This window comes from Malaclemys terrapin, chromosome 3 (assembly GCF_027887155.1).
Source record: "Malaclemys terrapin pileata isolate rMalTer1 chromosome 3, rMalTer1.hap1, whole genome shotgun sequence".
NCBI classification, from domain to species: Eukaryota; Metazoa; Chordata; order Testudines; family Emydidae; genus Malaclemys; species Malaclemys terrapin.
This window is the reverse complement of record NC_071507.1, coordinates 26,416,490-26,437,315: the sequence shown is the minus strand read 5'-3', so window position 1 is coordinate 26,437,315 and position 20,826 is coordinate 26,416,490. Positions and strand designations below refer to the sequence as shown.

The 20,826-nt window shown below is 45.0% G+C and overlaps 1 protein-coding gene across 2 annotated transcripts in view; it reads left to right on the top strand.

The window, feature by feature from the left end:
• EML6 (EMAP like 6) overlaps positions 1 to 20,826 on the top strand; it is a 360,064-nt gene that overhangs the window by 130,445 nt on the left and 208,793 nt on the right. For both annotated transcript variants that reach the window (XM_054023674.1, XM_054023673.1), the window contains exon 3: positions 18,790 to 18,949. In XM_054023674.1, the coding sequence (XP_053879649.1) occupies positions 18,790 to 18,949 (160 nt within the window). The remainder of the gene's footprint in view (positions 1 to 18,789; positions 18,950 to 20,826) is intronic.

Genomic DNA, 20,826 nt, shown 5'->3' with positions numbered 1-20,826 from the left:
CTCGACCCTGGCAGAGAGGCGGTGACCTCGAGAAGGGCTGGCACACTAGGGGTCCCCCTGGGAACGGTGGGGAGCTGTGAGCACACAGGCCAGTGAGTGGCCAGCAGGAAGATGTATGCCAAGCGGCTTAAGAGCGACCTGGTGGAGCTGTGCAAGCAGAGGGGGCTGTGCATTGGGAGGCTCACCAAAGCACAGCTCATTACCCGGCTGGAGGAGGAAGATCGCGCGAATGAACTGATACCTGTGTCTCAGGGAAGCAGCCTGGCAAATGCAGCGCAGGCCCCAGTGTCTGTCCCAGCTGGGAGTGGTCAGCCGGCTGCTGAGGGCTTCCCGAGACCCCTCCTTCCTATGCCTAGGGGAAGGGTGGGGAGGAGCCCAGCAAATACCGAAGGCGCCGTGACCCCCCCGGCCAGCAGGGGATCCCCCCGGCGAAGCTCGCCGGCCAGCAGAGGATCCTCCCGGCGACGTTCGGCATCCGTGGAGCGGAATTGGCTGGAATGGGAGAAAGAGCTAAAACTGAGAGAGCTGGAGGATCATGAACAACAGAGACAGCATGAAGAGAGACAGCGTCAGCATGAACGGGAGGAGAAAGAGAGACAGCATCAGCATGAACGGGAGGAGAATGAGAGACAGAGACAGGAGAATGAGAGACAGCATCAGCGTGAACTGGAACTGGCGAGATTGAAGGGCAGTGAACCCCCGGCTGCGGTGAGTGATGGGGGACCCAGGACTGCACGGAGCTTTGATAAGTGCATCCTGGCCCCACACAAGGAGGGGGAGGACATGGATGACTTCCTGGAGGCCTTTGAGACGGCCTGCGAGCTGCACCGGGTTGATCCCGCGGACAGACTCCGGGTCCTTACCCCCTTACTGGACCCCAAAGCCGTGGCATTGTACCGCCAACTGGAAGAGGCAGAGAAAGGGGACTACGGACTATTCAAAAAGGCCCTGCTACGTGAGTTTGGGCTGACTCCTGAGATGTACCGGGAAAGGTTCCGGAGTCAGGATAAAACCCCTGAGATCTCATATCTGCAACTAGCCGTCCGCATGGAAGGATACGCCAGCAAGTGGGCTGATGGGGCCCAGACGAAGGAGGACCTGGTCAAACTGCTGGTACTGGAGCAACTGTATGAGCGGTGCCCATCCGACCTGAGGCTGTGGTTGGTGGACAGAAAGCCAGAGAACCCGCGACATGCAGGCCGGCTGGCCGATGAGTTTGTAAAGAGCCGGTCAGGAGATAGAAGGGAGGAGTCCCAAAGGAACAGTCCCACCACAACGCAGAGAGAGAGTCACCATGGGACATCCCCGTGGGAAAATACAGAAAAAACCCATCAGAAGGGAACATCCGGCGTCAGGACCATCCGACCCACCCGGGGGGACCCATGGGACATGGGCTGCTACCACTGTGGCCAAAAAGGCCACATACGGGCCCAGTGCCCCAGGCTCACGGACAGACTGAGCAGACCGAACCCGCACAGGGTTAACTTGGTAGAGGCCCAGACGGACGAGGGGCAGGCTTCTCACGCAAGAGGGGCTGGCAGCTTATCAACTGCTCAAGAGAGAGAAGGGCCCCAGGCCAGCTCCTCTAGGGGGCTGGATGCCCCAGACTCAGGGTTTTTGGTTTATACGGTGGGCGCGGGGCTGTCCCTCCGGAGAGAGTACCTTGTTCCCCTGGAGGTGGATGGGAGGAAGGTCGATGGATACTGGGATACGGGCGCAGAGGTGACGCTAGCCCGGCCCGAGGTGGTGGCCCCAGATCAGGTGGTGCCCAACACCTACCTGACCCTGACGGGGGTGGGCGGAACACCAGTCAAAGTGCCCATGGCAAGGGTACACCTGAAGTGGGGGGCCAAGGAGGGCCCCAAGGATGTGGGGGTACACCCGTATTTGCCCACTGAGGTATTGATGGGGGGGGACCTGGAGAACTGGCCAAGCAGCCCCCAAAGGGCACTGGTTGTGACCCGCAGTCAGAGCCGGCGAGGGGCACTGCGCCCTGGCCTTGGGGGGGGTGCCTTGCCTGAGGCGCAGGACCCTAACCTGATGGGGAGGGAACGCCCAGGGACACGGCTCAGGGAGGCTGCAGCTTCAGACCCAGCGGGCGAGAAAGAGCAGGTGGCCATCCCTGTCCCAGCTGCTGAGTTCCAGGCCGAGTTGCAGAGAGATCCCTCCTTGCGGAAGATAAGGGACCTGGCCGACCTCAATGCGGTACAGACCATGGGACGAGGTGGCCGGAAAAGGTTCCTGTGGGAGAAGGGGTTCCTGTACCGAGAATGGGCTCCCCCAGGGGAAATGGAGTCAGGGGGGATCAGGAGGCAGCTGGTGGTACCCCAGAAGTATCGCCGCCAGCTGCTGTGCCGGGCCCATGACATTCCCCTCTCAGGGCACCAGGGAACCTGGCGTACCCAGCAGAGGCTGCTACGGAGCTTTTACTGGCCTGGGGTCTTTGTTACTGTCCGACAGTACTGCAGATCCTGTGACCCCTGTCAGAGGGGGAGGAGGGCCTGGGACAAGGGGAAAACAGCTTTAGGACCCTTGCCCAGCATAAAGGATCCTTTCCGGAGGGTGGCCAAGGTTAAAAGGGCGGCTCTAAACCAAGGGAGCCCAAAGCACAGACCTCCAGACTGGAGCGCTGGGAGAAGACCACAGCCCAGTTGGAACCCCAGAGGTATGGGGGTGGAAAAAGGGCACAGGCCGTATAAACCTTCCCACATGCGAACTGCGAGTGCCATCAAGCACCCCCGACCTAAGGGGGGGCGTGAAACTGGAGGGGCCTGGTGTAATTCCCACCAAGGAATGGGAGGGATGCGGGGGCATCCATGGGAACGGGGGTAGGTTCGAACTTCCCCAGGTCACTGGCTAAAGTGACCCTGCTCAGTTCGGTCTCGAAGGGGGGAGAGATGTGACGAACTGGGACTGTTCTTGCTGGGGTGTGTGAATGCTGACAGGGGAGTGTGACTAGGATGGTCTGCATCGGGGGATGGGAGTCTGCCCGAGGGAACATACCTGAGCTTGTAATATGAGAACCCAGAGGGGTTGGAGGCCAGGTGACTCCGGGGCCCGGGAAACTGAACAAAGGCTGTGGGAGGGGTCGCTGAGGGGAGAGTGCTGGAAGCAGGCTGGAGAGATGGCTGGGAGGCAGAGATGGCTCTGACCCCCCAAAGGGGGGTGGGCTGGGATGCCCTGGGACCCCAAGCTGGACCTAACTGAGGGGGGCCCTGTTGTCTGTGCCTGCAAGACCTGTCTTGGACTGTATTCCTGTCATCCAAATAAACCTTCTGCTTTACTGGCTGGCTGAGAGTCATGGTGAATTGCAGGAGGCCGGGGGTGCAGGGCCCTGAGTCCCCCAATACTCCGTGACAGTTACATAGCATTGTGCGACCAACCATCCCTCAGTTCCTTCTCTACTGCCTTTGGCTTGAGTCAGAGCACTTAGCAGCTCCTCTTATCTACATTTAGTATAAGATTCCTTTATGGTAAATAGTTTAGTTAGCAGTTAGTTAATAGTTATTCTTACCCTTCCTACTTATCTTATCTTATTTTCTTAAAAAATAAAACAACATTTTTTTTTCTTCTTCTATCCTTATATCCCTTATTAGGAAAATAAGTTTCAGGTTGTCTAGAGTTTTACTGTTTCCCCCCTCTCATTTTGGGACAGAAAACTATCCAGTATGCCCGGCTTTCTTGCATTCAAACGGTGCCTGACATGCAGGCTGTCAATCCCTGTTTCTGACAGATGCGCACAGTGTGTTTGCTGTCTTGGTGAGACACATATCCCACAGAAGTGCTCGCATTGCCCTAATCTAAAGGCCAGAACAAGGAAAGCGAGGAATCTCCAATTTAAGCTTCTATGATGGAAAAATCTCTGTGACCAGCCTCAGCCCCTGAGTCAAGGACCCACCCTGGCCAACAGTCACCATCAGCAGCCTCTGACAAAGGTTCTGTTGCAATAGCTCCTACTAAAGGGCCTTTGCCCAAGAAGGCTACAAAAAAATGGGCTGAGATTTCATCTCCACAGGAAGCAGCTAAGAAAAAGCGTTCCCCTGCTGCCAAGACCACATCGATATCGTTGGCACCTGGTACGTTGTTCTCTGAGACACCGGGACCGTCTGGTACTGCAAGTACCCAGAGAGCAAAAGACCCTAAGCAGGCTAGCTCTGCCGAAGGCTCAAAGGGCAAAGTGAAATCCTCTGCCTCAGTACCCACGAAGCAGAAGGGACTCTCAGCACTCATAGAATCATAGAACTGGAAGGGACCTTGAGAGGTCATCTAGTCCAGTCTCCTGCACTCATGGCAGGACTAATCATTCCTGTCAGATGTTGCCTAACCTGCTCTTAAAAATCTCCAATTATGGAGATTCTACAGCCTCCCTAGGCAATTTATTCCAGTGCATAACCACCTTGACAGTTAGGAAGTTTTTCCTAATGTCCAACCTAAACCTCCCTTGCTGCAATTTTAGCCCATTGCTTTTTGTCCTATCCTCAGAGTTTAAGAAAAACAAATTTTCTTCCTCCTCCTTGTAACAACCTTTACATACTTGAAAACTGTTATCATGTCCCCTCTCAGTCTTCTCTTCTCCAGACTAAGCAAACCCAATTTTTTCAATCTTCCCTCATAGGTCATGTTTTCTAGACCTTTAATTATTTTTGTTGCTCTTCTCTGGAGTTCTCTCCCATTTGTCCACATCCTTCCTGAAATGTGGCACCCAGAACTGGACATGATACTCCAGTTGAGGTCTAATCAGAGCGGAGTAGAGCGGAATAATTACTTCTCATGTCTTGCTTACAACACTCCTGCCAATACATCCCAGAATGATGTTTGCTTTTTTTGCAACGGTGTTACACAAGCGGCACCTATGCTGCATAGCACAAGACCCTCAGCACCGGCAGCTAAACTCACATGTCAGTACCGGCGGCAACGCCAACATCAGTACCATCGTTCCCAGTACTGCACCAATTATTTAGGCATACAGAGCTACTGGTCTCTTCAACACTGGAATCTCCACTCCTCAGTACCGATGGCACTCCAATTTGATCAGTACCGAGCCGTTTGACCACTCCATTTAGATCTGCTCCCCCTCTCTCATGATCATGAGGATGAGGATGAAGGGTAGATATATGCACCGCATCACTCCTCACCCAAATCAGGACCATTCCACCAAACAGGATACCACTCATCTTCAGAACCTAAACCACCAAAAAAGAAAATCAACCTTCTGCTGGTGGCATCTGACGCAGATGATGAAAATTAACTTGCATCAGTCCACACCACTTTGGATCGTTATTGAGCAGAATTCATCGTTGGCATGCACACGTCCTCTGGAATGGTGGTTGAAGCATGAAGGGACATATGAATTGTTAATGCATCTGGCACATAAATATCTTGTGATGCCAGCTACGCCAGTCCCATGTGAACGCTTGTTCTTATTTTCACATGACATTGTAAACAAGAAGCAGGCAGCATTATTGCCTGCAATGTAAACAAACTTCTTTGAGCGATTGGCTGAACAAGAAGTAGGACTGAGTGGACGTGTAGGCTCTGGGGGAGGGATAGCTCAGTGGTTTGAGCATTGGCCTGCTAAACCCAGGGTTGTGAGTTCAATCCTTGAGGGGGCAACTTGGGGATCTGGGGCAAAATCAGTACTTGGTCCTGCTAGTGAAGGCAGGGGGCTGGACTCAATGACCTTTCAAGGTCCCTTCCAGTTCTAGAAGATGGGATATCTCCATTTATTTCTAAAGTTTTACATTGTTTTATTTTTGAGTGCAGTTATTTTTTGTACATAATTCTACATTTGTAAGTTCAACTTTCATGAAGTTGATATTGCACTACAGTACTTGTATTAGGTGAATTGAAAAATACTATTTCTTTTGTTTTTTACAGTGCAAATATTTGTAATAAAAATAATAATATAAAGTGAGCACTGTACACTTTGAATTCTGTGTTGTAATTGAAATTAATCTATTTGAAAATGTAGAAAATATCCAAAAGTATTTAAATAAATGATATTCTATTATTGTTTAACAATGCAATTAATTGCGCTATTAATCACGATTAATTTTTTAAATTTCTTGACAGCTGTAGATTACATATTAGAACTAAAAAAATTGGGACTCTCGACAAGCTCCATCAAATACACCTTGCAGCTCTCATGGCTTTCCATGATAAGGTGAATGGGGTCATCATATTCACCCACCCAACAACCAAACACTTCCTCAAGGGCATTAAGAACACTTACCCCGAAATGAGGACCTCAACTCTTATGTGGGACCTCAACCTGGTCTTACGTGGACTTATGGAAACTCCATTTGAACCACTGGCCATGTGTTCATTACTCCCTCTATCTATGAAGGTGGCTTTCCTCATAGCCAGTATGTTGGCTAGATGTGCTGGAGAACTAGATGCCTTAATGGCACACTCTCCATACACAACTTTCTTTAAAGATAAAGTTAGCTTAAGACCACACCCCAAATTCCTTCCCAAAGTGGCCTCCCCTTTTCATTTAAACCAACCCATTTACTTACCTGTGTTTTTTCCAAAGCAGCATGCAGACAAAAGAGAGGCATGACTCCACATCCTGGACGTGCAAAGATCATTAGCTTTCTACACTGAAAGAAAAAAAAAACATTTAGAAAATCACTGAAACTGTTCGTCTTGATAACAGAACGATCAAAAGGGTAGTCTCAAAACAGACTATCCAAATGAATATCGGAGTGCATCCACTTTTGTTATCAAAAATATAAGTTATAAGCCCCAATGGGAGCCTGCACAAACTTTACCAGAGCACTTTCAACATCCATAGCCTAGAGCAGCAACTTGGACATAGAATCATAGAGGATTAGGGTTGGAAGAGACCTCAGGAGGTCATCTAGTCCAATCCCCTGCTCAAAGCAGGACCAACACCAACTAAATCATCCCAGCCAGGGTTTGTCAAGCTGGGCCTTAAAAACCTCTAAGGATGGAGATTCCACCACCTCCCTAGGTAACCCATTCGAGTGCTTCACCACCCTCCTAGTAAAATAGTGTTTCCTAATATCCAACCTAAACCTCCCCCACTGCAACTTGAGACCATTGCTTCTTGTTCTGTCATCTGCCACCACTGAGAACAGCCTAGCTCCATCCTCTTTGGAACCCTCCTTCAGGTAGTTGAAGGTTGCTATCAAATCCCCCCTCACTGTTTTCTTCTGCAGACTAAATAAACCCAGTTCCCTCAGCCTCTCTTCGTAAGCCATGTGCTCCAGCTCCCTAATCATTTATGTTGCCTCCACTGGATTCTCTCCAAAATGTCCACATCTTTTCTGCAGTGGGGGGCCTAAAACTGGATGTAATACAGCAGATGTGGCCTCACCAGTGCCGAATAGAGGGAATAATCACTTCCCTCGATCTGCTGGCAGTGCTTCTGTTAGTGCAGCCCAATATGCCATTGGCCTTCTTGGCAACAAGGGCACACTGTTGACTCATATCCAGCTTCTCATCCATTGTAATCCCCAGGTCCTTTTCTGGAGAACTGCCACTTAGCCAGTTGGTCCCCAGCCTGTAGCAGTGCAAGGGGTTCTTCCATCCTAAGTGCAGGACTCTGCACTTGCCTTTGTTGAACCTCATCAGATTTCTTTTGGCCCAATCCTCCAATTTGTCAAGGTCACTCTGGACCCTATCCCTACCCTCCAGCATATCTACTTCTCCCCCCAGCTTAGTGTCATCCACAGACTTGCTGAGGGTGCAATCCATCCCATCATCCAGATCATTAATGAAGATGTTGAAGAAAATTGGCCCCGGGACTGACCCCTGGGGCACTGCGCTTGATACTGGCTGCCAACTAGACATCGAGTCATTGATCACTACCCATTGAGACTGACGATCTAGCCAGCTTTCTATCCACTGTGATGGGGCAAGGCCAGATGGCTACAGTAAAGTAGTGAGGAACAGGTATGTTAGCCCCAGGCTAAACAAATCCCTGGTACCATGGTAACCAAATGGCAGTTGCTCCAGGTTAATCAAGACACCTGGGACCAATTAAGATCCTTCTAGAAGGCAGTGGAGATAGCTAGATTGATTGGGACACCTGAAGCCAATCAAGGGCTGGCTGGAACTAGTTAAAAGCCTCCCAGTTAGTCAGTGAGGCGTGGGTGTCAGGGACTATAGGAGGGAGCCGCGCTGTTGGAGGAACGAAGCAGTACAAATCTATATCAGGTGCAAGGAAGGAGGCCCTGAGGTAATTGTGAAGAAGATATTGAGTCGGGGCTGCTGTGGGGAAGTGGCCCAGAGAATTGTACTTGTCCTATTTCCAAAAAGTCAGCTTCCATAGCTGCTAATTTTAGTGTCCCTGGACAAGCCAAATTTTAAAAATTGCACTACTGCACAGTTCTGGAAGATATTTGATGTATGACCAAAGCGTTGCCAACATTCTGAAATGGAAGCAGAGATTAATATGGATATGGGAGGGGAGAATACAGTGGATTGGTTAGAGGATGTTTATCATTTTCAGTGTTTGTGGGGCTGAGGGGAGAAGTGTTCAAGCTAGCAAACAGGGACGGCTAACAGGGGAGTTTTTCGAGGGCATTCTCCAGGTGAAGGAGGAGCAATTATGTGACCCTTGGGGTAAGTTTGTTGTCTGTAGTGTGTGTGTTTGTGGTGTGCTTGCTGCTTGACTGAAACATACCGTGTGGTCTGTTTGTTTGGGGGACCATATGCCGACCATGTGTGTGCTGAGCCTAGTGGCCTGCTAGGCAAGGCTGAAAGCTGAGAGTTTCTTGACAAGGCTTTAATCCCTAAGCCCTTTAGTACCCATCAACCCTTAACCAGGGGATGGGGCTACTCAAGAAGACCAGGGCTTTAAAAAGCCCGCTCCTAAGCAACCAGAGGAGCTAGTGACCAGGAGCGGCTAACAGGGGCGTTTTGCAAGGGAGTTTACAGGTGGAGTGGGAGAGTGGGGGGCTAGATACTCTTAACATTCTTTAAACTTCAAGCCAAAAACACCTCCTGATAAAAACAAAACCTCAACAAAGGAACCAGCTGCAGGAATAAAAAGATAATGCAAGCAGAAGTCCAGCAACAGAGTGGGGGCTATCCAGTTTATTGCACCCAATGCAGCTTGTATGATTACCTGCTCTATGGGCAGGTGGCGTATGTGTGCGTTCGGTGCAAGAAGCTCTTGGCCCCCAGAGATCATGTATGGGTTTTGGACACCAGGGTGGCAGAGCTGGAGGAGCTAAGGAAGACAGAGAGGTACATAGATGAGACTTTCTGGGACACAGTAGAATGGTCCCAACCCTGGTTTGACAGCCTCTGTGCTGTTGAGGAGGATGAAAGTCTCAGGGAAGGAGAACATCCAACTGGAGCAGAGGGAAATGATCCCATAGTTGGGACCCTCCTTCCAGATGATGTTGTGGTATCCTCTCGCACTGAAGATACCTCTCTGGGGGAGGGAACTCCAGTTATTAGGAAGAGACAGGTATTAGTAATTGGCAATTTGATTATTAGAAAGCAACAAAGGGTCCTGTGGCACCTTATACACTAAGAGATGTATTGGAGCATAAGCTTTCGTGGGTGAATACTCACTTCGTCAGACGCATGTGACATGTGTCTACGAAGTGGGTATTCACCCACGAAAGCTTATGCTCCAATACATCTCTTAGTCTATAAGGTGCCACAAGACTCTTTGTTGCTTTTTACAGATCCAGACTAACACGGCTACCCCTCTGATACTTGATTATTAGAAATATAGATAGCTGGGTTTGCGATGACCAGGAGAACCTCACAGTGACTTGCCTGAGTGGTGCAAAGGTTGCAGATCTCTCGAGGCATCTAGATAGACTTATGTGTAGTGCTGGAGAGGAGCCGCTGGTCGTGGTACATGTAGGTATCAATGATATAGGGAAGGATAGGAGAGAGGTCCTGGAGACCAAATTTAAGCTGCTAGGTAAGAGATTGAAGTCTGGGACCTCCATGGTAGCATTCTCTGAAATGCTTCCGGTTCCATGTACAGAGCCAGTTAGACAGGCAGAACTGCAGGGTCTCAATGCGTGGATGAGATGATGGTGTAGAGAGGAGGGGTTTAGATTTGTTAGGAACTGGGGAAACTTTCGGGAAAGGATAGGCTCCACCTAATCCAAAATGGAACCAGATTGCTGGCACTTAAAATTAAAAAGATCATAAAACAGTTTTTAAACTAAGGGCTGGGGGAAAGCTGATAGGTACAGAGGAGCACGTGGTTCGGACAAAGATATCCCTTAGGGGAGGATCTATTAATGGAGATTCTCTATGTCCTGGTAAGGAGGAGAGGATGGAAGATAATAAAATACAGGTAGGATCTGATGAGAAACAGTCAAATGAAAAAAAGTTCCATTCAATCACATCATGTAATAGCAGACAGCTAAAGGTGACAAGTTTTTTAAGTGCTTATATACCAATGCTAGAAGTTTAAATAATAAGATGGGTGAACTAGAGTGCCTTGTATTAAATGAGGATATTGATATAATAGGCATCACAGAAACCTGGTGGAATGAGGATAATCAATGGGACACAGTAATACCAGGGTACGAAATATATCGGAAGGACAGAACAGGTCATGCTAGTCGGGGAGTGGCACTATATGTGAAAGAAAGCATAGAATCAAATGAAGTAAAAAGCTTAAGTGAACCAAACTGTACCATAGAATCCCTATGGATAGTAATTCTATACTCTAATAGTAAGAATATAGCAGTAGGGATATATTACTGACCACCTGACCAGGATGGTGATAGTGACTGTGAAATGCCTAGGGAGATCAGAGAGGCTATTAAAATAAAAAACTCAATAATAATAATAATGGGGGATTTCAAATATTCCCATATTGACTGGGTATATGTCACTTCAGGACGGGATGTAGAGATAAAGTTTCTTGACACCTTAAATGACTGCTTCTTGGAGTAGCTAGTCCTGGAACACACAAGAGGAGAGGCAATTCTTGATTTAGTCCTAAGTGGAGCACAGGATCTGATCCAAGAGGTGAATATAGCTGGACCCCTTGGTAATAGTGACCATAATATAATTAAATTTAACATCCCTGTGGTGGGGAAAACACCACAGCAGCCCAATACTATAGCATTTAATTTCAGAAAGGGAACTACACAAAAATGAGGAGGTTAGTGAAACAGAAATTAAAAGGTACAGCGCCAAAAGTGAAATCCCTGCAATCTGCATGGAAACTTTTTAAAGACACCATAATAGAGGCTCAACTTAAATATATACCCCAAATTAAAAAACATAGTAAGAGAACCAAAAAAGTGCCACTGTGGCTAACCAACAAAGTAAAAGAAGTAGAGAGAAGCAAAAAGGCATCCTTTAAATAGTGGAAGTTAAATTCTAGTGAGGAAAATAGAAAGGAGCATAAACTCTGGCAAATGAAGTGTAAAAATATAATTAGGAAGGCCAAAAAAGAATTTGAAGAACAGCTAGTCAAAAACTCAAAAAGTAATAGCAAATTTTTTTTAAGTACATCAGAAGCAGGAAGCCTGCTAAACAACTGGTGGGACCACTGGACGGTTGAGATGCTAAAGGAGCATTCAAGGATGATAAAGCCATTGCAGAGAAACTAAATGAATTCTTTACATCAGTCTTCATGGCTGAGGATGTGAGGGAGATTCCCAAACCTGAGCCATTCTTTTAAGGTGACAAATCTGAGGAACTGTCCCAGATTGAGATGTCATTAGAGGAGGTTTTGGAACAAATTGATAAACTATACAGTAATAAGTCACCAGGACTAGATGGATTCACCCAAGAGTTCTGAAGAAACTCAAATGCAAAATTCCAGAACTATTAACTGTCGTCTGTAACCTATCATTTAAATCAGCTTCTGTACCAAATGACTGGAGTGTTGCCGGTCCAAAAGGGCCCGAGGGGGGCAACAGCGGGGTTCGTTGTCCGGTGTGCTTTGCACCAATGAACACACCAGGGGTAGAGAAACAAACCAACTTTATTCAAGAGCTCCGAATAGGCACTAGGAGACCAGCATGTCTCAAATGAAGCGCGGCAAATACAAGCAAGTGTCCCATTTTATATTCCAAGCTGTTTCTGTGCAAGCCTTTGTTCTGTTACTCCCTCTTACCCCTCCTACCCCTCCCTCCTCGAGCAGTTACAGTTAGAAATATTCCGGTCCGTATGCTTATCTTTGACCTTGTAGTTTCATGCACACGCAGCCTTACGCAGTCTTTCCCTCCCCCTTTTTCACCACATTATCACTACAAGTTTTGCTAGAAAAGTTGACCATTACATTTTTGCTTCAGCCTGCTTCAGCATGTAAGCAGTTAGCATAGAAGTAGGTGAGAGTTCACAAGATGGAGTTCTGTGGTTCACTTAGACCCAGAGCGCAGGAGTTTCATCGGCACTTATGGCCTTCCACTCCCCCGAGTTACATGGTAGCTGTGCCTAGTGACACCAACAGGAGGATAGCTAATGTGATGCCAATTTTTAAAAAGGGCTCCAGAGGTTTTCCTGGCAATTACAGGCCAGTAAGCCTGACTTCAAGTACCGGGCAAACTGGTTGAAACTATAGTAAAAAATTAAATTGTCAGACACATAGATGAACATAATTTGTGGGGGAAAAGTCACCATAGTTTTTGTAAAGGGAAATGATGCCTCACCAATCTGCTAGAATTCTTTTAGGGGGTCAAGAAGTATGTGGACAAAGGGGAACCAGTGGACTTAGATTTTCAGAAAACCATTGACAAGGTCCCTCACCAAAGACTCGTAAGCACAGTAAGCTGTCAAGGGATAAGAGGGAAGGTCCTCTCATGGATTGATAACTGGTTAAAAGATAGGAAACAGAGGGTAGGAATAAATGGTCAGTTTTTAGAATGGAGAGAGGTAAATAGTGGTGTCCCTCAGGAGTCTCTACTGGGACCAGTCCTATTCAACATATTCATAAAGGATCTGGAAAAAGAGGTAAACAATGAGGTGGCAAAATTTGCAGATGAAACAAAACTACTCAAGATAGTTAAGTCCAAGGCAGACTGTGAAGAGCTACAAAAGCATCTCTCAAAACTGGGTGACTGGGCAACAAAATTGCAGATGAAATTCAACGTTGATAAATGCAAAGTAATGCACATTGGAAAACATAATCCGAACTATACATATAAAATGATGGGGTCTAAATTAGCTGTTACCACTCAAGAAAGAGATCTTGGAGTCATTGTGAATAGTTCTCTGAAAACATCCACTCAACGTGCAGTGGCAGTCAAAAAAGTGAACAGACTGTTGGGAATCATTAAAATAGATAATAAGATAGATAATAAGACAGAAAATATCATATTGCCTCTATATAAATCCATGGTACGCCCACATCTTGAATACTGCATGCAGATGTGGTCGCCCCATCTCAAAAAAGATATATTGGAATTGGAAAAGGTTCAGAAAAGGGTAAAAAAATGATTAGAGGTATTGAACGGTTTCCGTATGAAGAGAGATTAATAAGACTGGGACTTTTCAGCTTGGAAAAGAGACGAGTAAGGGATATGATTGAGGTCTATAAAATCATGACTGGTGTGGAGAAAGTAAATAAGGAAGTTTATTTTACTCCTTCTCATAACACAAGAACTAGGGGTCACCAAATGAAATTAATAGGCAGCAGGTTTCAAACAAACAAAGGAAGTATGTGGTGATACAGTCAACCTGGAACTCTTTGCCAGAGGATATTGTGAAGGCCAAGACTATAACAGGGTTCAAAAAAGAACTGGATAAATTCATGAAGGATAAGTCCATCAATTAGCCAGGATGGGCAAGGATGGTGTTCCTAACCTCTGTTTGCCAGAAGCTGGGAATTAGCAACAGGGAATGGATCACTTGATGATTACCTGTTCATTCCCTCTGGGGCACCTGGCATTGACCACTGTCAGAGGACAGGATACTGGGCTAGATGGACCTTTGGTATGACCCAGTATGGCCGTTCTTATGTTCTTATACTACAAATCCTTTGGATCACTAGAAAGAAAGGTTAATACTTAAACTATGAACATTTGATTTTAACCTGTTGGTAATATAATACAGACGCTCCCCGGGTTACACAAACTCGACTTACGCAAATCCGCATTTACAGAAAGTTCTGTAAGTTCTGTAAGCTTTTTTTTTTTTACTTAATTGTCGGGTATACGTCCCTGACTTATGCAAAATTCGACTTACGCAAGGCGTTCCGGAATGGAATGCTTGCGTAAATCAGGAAGCGTCTATACACACATGTGCTTTAGGAAAAAAGATAACTGGGGGGGGAGTACTTTGTCATCAGGATGTAGTGAAGGTAGACACAGATGAGCAGAGAACTTCTAGCCCATCTACCCAGTTAGTGTGTAGGTGAATCCTGAAATCTGGGTGAGTGTTTATTCAAGTTATAGTTGCTATATTTTAGAGGGACATGTGTGAATCTTTAAGGTATGTCTACACTTTGAGCTGGGAATATAATTTCCAGCTCGAGGAGACATACCTGAATTAGTTCTGATTGAGCTAGTGAACTAGAAACAGTGTAGCCATGGCAGCGGGAGGGGCTAGATGCTCTGAATATGATCCTGTCTGAGACCCTAGACCAGTGGTTTTCAACCTGTGGTCTGTGTACCCCTGCTGATCCACAGACTATGTCTAAGATTTCCAAAGGGGTCCACATCTCCATTTGAAATTTTTAGGGGTCTGCAAATGAAAAAAGGTTGAAAACCACTGCCCTAGACACATACTCCAGATGACTAACTCCTCCCACTGCTAGTGCCACCACAGCTACACTCTGTTTTAGTGCAGGTATGTCTCCTTGAACTGAGAATTGCATCCCCAGTTCAAAGTGTAGACATACTCTTTAACTGCCAGATTCCCCTTTTCTTTCAATCTGACATAAATGCAATTCAGTGCCAGTATCTTTAAAAGTTACTTACAACCACATAACTACTATTCAGACATACACTGCATTCCTGGGGAGAGAGTGGCTATGGGAAAATGATGTTGCATTTAATATGTTCTAGACAGGGACTAGTTTTCCCTCAAAGGGAGCAGCCTTTGAAATCTTTGAGTAAGCAGCAACGGGGGAGCTCATTTCAGCTGGGTTAGGTCCTAATGTGGCTACCCCCAGATCCATTTTAGTGCCCAGGGCGAACAAGCATATTTGCACCTGTCATAACTATAAAGGGAAGGGTAACAGCTGTCCTGTGTACAGTACTATAAAATCCTTCCTGGCCAGAGACTCCAAAATCCTTTTACCTGTAAAGGGTTAAGAAGCTCAGGTAACCTGGCTGGCATCTGACCCAAAGGACCAATAAGGGGACAAGATACTTTCAAATCTTGGGGGTGGGGAAGGCTTTTGTTGTGCTCTTTGTTTGGGAAGTTGTTCGCTCTTGGGACTGAGAGGGACCAGACATCAGTCCAGGTTCTCCACATCTTTCTAAACAAGTCTCTCATATTTCCAACTTGTAAGTAAACAGCCAGGCAAGGCGTGTTAGTTTTACTTTGTTTTCTCAACTTGTAAATGTACCTTTTACTAGAGTGTTTATCTCTGCTTGCTGTACTTTGAACCTGAGGCTAGAGGGGGGTCCTCTGAGCTCTTTAAGTTTGATTACCCTGTAAAGTTATTTTCCATACTGATTTTACAGAGATGATTTTTACCTTTTTTCTTTAATTAAAAGTCTTCTTTTTAAGAACCTGATTGATTTTTTCCTTGTTTTTAGATCCAAGGGGGTTGGATCTGTATTCACCAGGAGTTGGTGGAAGGAAGGAGGGGGGATGGTTAATTTCTCCTTGTTTTAAGATCCAAGGGGGTTGGAACTCTATTCACCAGGAGTTGGTGGAAGGAAGGAGGGGGGATGGTTCATTTCTCCCTTCTTTAAGATCCAAGGGGTTTGGATCTGTATTCACCAGGGAATTGGTGAAGAGTTTCTCAAGGCTTCCCAGGGAAGGGAATCCACTTGGGAATGGTGGCAGCGGACCAGATCTAAGCTGGTAGTTAAGCTTAGACGTTTTCATGCAGGCCCCCACATTTGTACCCTAAAGTTCAGAGTGGGGAAGCAGCCTTGACAGCACCCATGCCATTTTTTGGGGGGTTATTTTTCCACCCCATTCAGAGGTAACATGTAACTATTCATAATGGGGCGTGGAGCAGGTGACCACCCCATAGAGGTTTTCAAACTGTGAGGCGCACACCCCAGAGGTTGTGGAGGAACATTCTGGGGGGAGAGTGGCGTTGCCAGGTGGCTTGGTTCGGCGATGCCAGACGGGGTCAGAGAGGGAACACCACCTCCACCCCTGACTCACCTCAACAGGCCACCCAGCCTGTGTGGGTTGGGGGCGCCTCTGGCCCCATCTTTCCATCCCAATGGCTTTGCACCCTGGGCAGCTACCCCACTTGCCCCATCCTGATTACGGCCCTGGCTACTTCTTTATTGTATTCCTAGAACAGAAACAAAATGGTGGCACATAAAGGAATAGGGCAACACACTAACTAGCGTGCTCTCCAATATTCTTATTCCTTAAAAGTGTTCTCTATTCTTTTGATTTTTTTTAATGGACAGCAACAAATAATTTGGGTAATTCTCTTCCAAACAATGCGTTTAGTTACAAAAGAATCATAGTGAAAGATGTTCTAGTTTGGGCCCATATGGTCCAGCTAGATAATTAGCCTTCTAATTCACCTCCTACCACAGAATCTAAAGCTACATCTACACTACGGGGGGGGGGGTCGATTTAAGATACGCAAATTCAGCTACGCGAATAGCGTAGCTGAATTCGATGTATCGCAGCCGATTTACCCCGCTGTAGGGACGGCGGCAAAATCGACCTCTGCGGCTTCCTGTCGACGGCGCTTACTCCCACCTCCGCTGGTGGAGTAAGAGCGTCGATTCGGGGATAGATTGTCGCGTCCCAACGGGACGCGATAAATCGATCCCCGAGAGGTCAATTTCTACCCACCGATTCAGGCGGGTAGTGTAGACCCAGCATAAATGTTTTTCCCCATGTGTAACTTTTATGGGTGCAAAGTAAACATGAACAGAGTGTAAACTGATTCACTGTTGTCTCCTGAATCTGCAGTCAGCCTGAAATGATACTTCTGAGAACACTGTAACTGTCCCATTCATCTGAATGGGTAGTTTCTAAAAACAAATGATGAAACCGTTCAAATAGTTACTATTTCACTGCTGATCATTTTAGCGGACATCCAGTTAATGTGCTTATTCCACAATCTTAAACCACCTCAGACCTTCCTCAGTGTCAAAAGCTCCAAATATTTCCTATTTAGCTCCACAGGCATAGTTTGACTTCTATATTTAGGGGGGCAGCTCCAGTCAGGCCAATGGGGCTTCGTGTGTGTGGGGTGGGGTGGGGGGGAATTTGTGCCCGCCAGAGGGTTTGGGGGGGGGCAATGCTTCCGTCTCCCCAACCATGCCCATGCTTAGCTCTCAAATCTCTAGTTTCCTCTGACTACTCCAACGTAAATATTCATTGCCAATACAAAAATTTAAAATACTAGACTATTGTAAAATTAAACTTAACAATATAAACAAAACAGGGGCTACTGTACTGATTGTATTATTTTTTGTGTCTCATTTACTAAACTCCGTTTTCATATTTATTTGAAGCTGCCTCTGAATTTGCAGTTTGCCATGCCAGGGACTCTCAGTGAAAGCCAGCTGAGATCTGGGCAGGAGGGTGGGGAGAGATTGGGGAGAGGACTGCCTGCCCCTCTGAGGGGGGTCTGACATCCCTCCTCCCAATTCTGTATTTCCTGGTTTTCAAAAGTTTGATATGAAACTTACTCTTCATTTACTGGTTTTTACTAAGTTTGAGTTTTGTTGGTTTGAATGTGATATTCTGGAAGAGCAGGCAACCTTAATTCTACAATAACAATTTTTTTTTGGGAGGGGGGCTTTCAGGTTGGCCTGGGTTATACTATTTTGCAGTAACAAGCATATCCAAATAACAAAGAGTGTAAGGATGTTGCTTGACATACTTTATAATATATTTACTTTTAAAGAGATGCATATGGGCAGTGTTCAAAACCAATTTCTCTGTAACCCCAATGGGAGTTACATAACTAAAAACCCTGCATAATATTTTTTAAACATTTCTATCTATATACAAAAATGAGGTAGTACAAGTACTGTTTGATATGGCTGTTGCTAATTTTTCTTGAATATCAGAGAAAAGAAGGTAAAATATATAGGTACAGGAAATTTCAGCTTTCCTTAGGAGGTAGTAACTAAAAATATATCCATAAACACATGCAATTCCTTATCTCAGAGGTAGAAGCAGTAGTTTGACTCCCCATCCCCTCTGAGGTTTTGATTCTTTAAAAAATATATAATGATGATGATGAAGGCCTTCCTATAATTTAAATTAATTGTGAAAAATATATTTTACTCAGCTGCTGGTCTACTTTTTTTTTTAATTTGAACTGAAATTTGCATACTAATTTCTAAAACCATGGAAAGACAAAGAGAGGCCCATGAAAGAAACAGGCCTATCAGATAAACAAAACTATTTAAAATACAATAGTTTATATTTTTGTTGACAATACACTAGCTAAAATCTGACTGTGTGCTGAATTGTACTTTATTGATCGTCTTAATCTGTCTCAGCTGAACATACTGTTTAAATTTAGCAAGCTAAATTAAGATGGAAACAATTTGAAATACATTTATCTAGAGATTGTTGCTATCAAGGTTTTGATATGTTAAAGGAGTTGGGATTTTTGAAAAACTGAAAAAAATCAATATTTGTTCTCATCTTTGATTACTCTACAATGTTGTACTGAACTAGAGAATGAAGTGTGGTTTGAACTATATTCTTTTCTAGCCTGGCTGTACACCCAGATAAAACCTTAGTTGCTACAGGACAGGTTGGGAAGGACCCTTACATTTGCATCTGGAATTCCTACAGTGTACTGACTCTTTCTGTTCTTAAGGATGCGCATACGCATGGAGTTGCCTGCTTGGCTTTTGATTCAGATGGCCAGGTTTGTATATTTTCAGTTTCTCTTTTTCTTCTATTTAAGTTTACACAAAGAAGTAAATTTTTATATATGTAGCCTGCATATAGAATTATAGCATTACATCAGCACTGAATACTAATACAGGATCCAAAATACTGCAAATCTCTCTCTTTTTTAAAAAGAAACGCTTTTGGGGCCAAGACCTCAGGCTAGCACTCCAGGTAGTTGTGTGGGACACTGGGCAGATGGTAGACATAGCCCTCCATGGCCCAAATGCAGCCCTATCTCCTGAAGAGTTAGTATTGGAGGAACTGCATAGTGATTGTTTGGTCTTCAGAACCAGCCAGTGTTCACCTGCGCCTACTGTTCAGAGAGCTTCTACAGTATATTGATATACACTGTGTCCCCCCAGTCTTGTCCCTCCTTGGGCAGCAGAACTGCATTGGTCTCACTGGTAAGGGATTCTCACCAGCTGTAATGCATAGTAAATTTAATTTAATAAAGTGTTTGAAATAGAAAAACTGTATGGCTTTGGAGCTTAGCATTGGAATCCTGCAAAAAACAAACAAACAGAAGATCACTCACAAAAATCTCTGAGAATCAGAGTGTTTTGACCATATGATTAACTAGATATTTTAAGAAAGATGGAAGTCAAATATAAATGGAGAAATGGAATTTTCGTTATTAGTCACAATAAGTAAATTTCTAGTAGAAAAAGTAATGGTAAACCACAAGGACTTTAACATAGTGTCAAAGGAATGCATATTTGTGCTTCAGGCAGAGACTTGAGCAAATTATTCCGAACAGTTCATCCCTACAGAAAGATTACCTGTGTAATATTGTACTATCAATGTCTGGAGTATTCCACTGTGTAAATTTTTGTCACACCTTAAAATTCCTACCCTATGTTAGTTTTAAGGACCTTTATGGGTGCCTAAATCCTTCTAGAGGCCATCTGCACTAGAGTACATTTCACCTTGTGCAGTCTTCCCCATTAACTCAAAGTTTAATCCCATCAGAGAGAGAACTGAATTTGCATATTTTAAAAAAATAATCAGTCAGCTATATTTGTTTTGTGTTGCACAATCAGATACACAGATATGCTCCCACTGACATCACTGAGCGTTGGATTGTCTGTATCTGAGGGCAGAATTGGACCATGATGTTTTAAAAGAATAATCTCATATGGAGCAAAACTACCTTTAATTTTTAATGTAAATTAACATCCTTTCACTTAGTTTAAAATTTAATCTGAAAGGAAGGACACTGCCAGAAGCAACTTCCCTTTAACATATCTTATTTGTAATAGTACATTACTTTAGTCTTAAATTAATAAATGTGAGTGTTAATTTTGCTACCTAGTAACATAGAAAGATTTGTGAAATGGTTAATAGACATGAGAGGAATGAGGAATTTTAGGAAATTTCAAGGGTCACGGGTGTTAAACCAATTCAACAGCTAATTTTTTCCTTCCTTCTCTATAAAGGTAATAACACTCAGTACATATATAGGATTGTAATAATAATAGTTATCACGTAGTGCTTTACATTGCGCAGCATCAACTAATTAACATTATTATAGGTTACTGCTCCAGATTTAAGCTTGCTTTCTATTTCAAGCCCAATTTTCAACTCTCTTCCCCCAACTTCCTAAAAAAGGAAACCAGTCCCTCTAAAATTTCATACACCATATCTCATCCCCAGTGTACAGTCTTTCTGGGAAGACTGGGAAAAAATGGGGAAGGGAGTTATAATGTTATTGTGTCCCAAAATCTCCTAACTTTCTTGTGTCCTCCTATCTTCAAAATGACTGAGAGACAGATTGTTAAAGGTAGTTTAGTGCTTAAAGATGCAGATAGGCATTTAGTTGGAATTTCAAAAGTGCTTAAGACCACTAAGTGC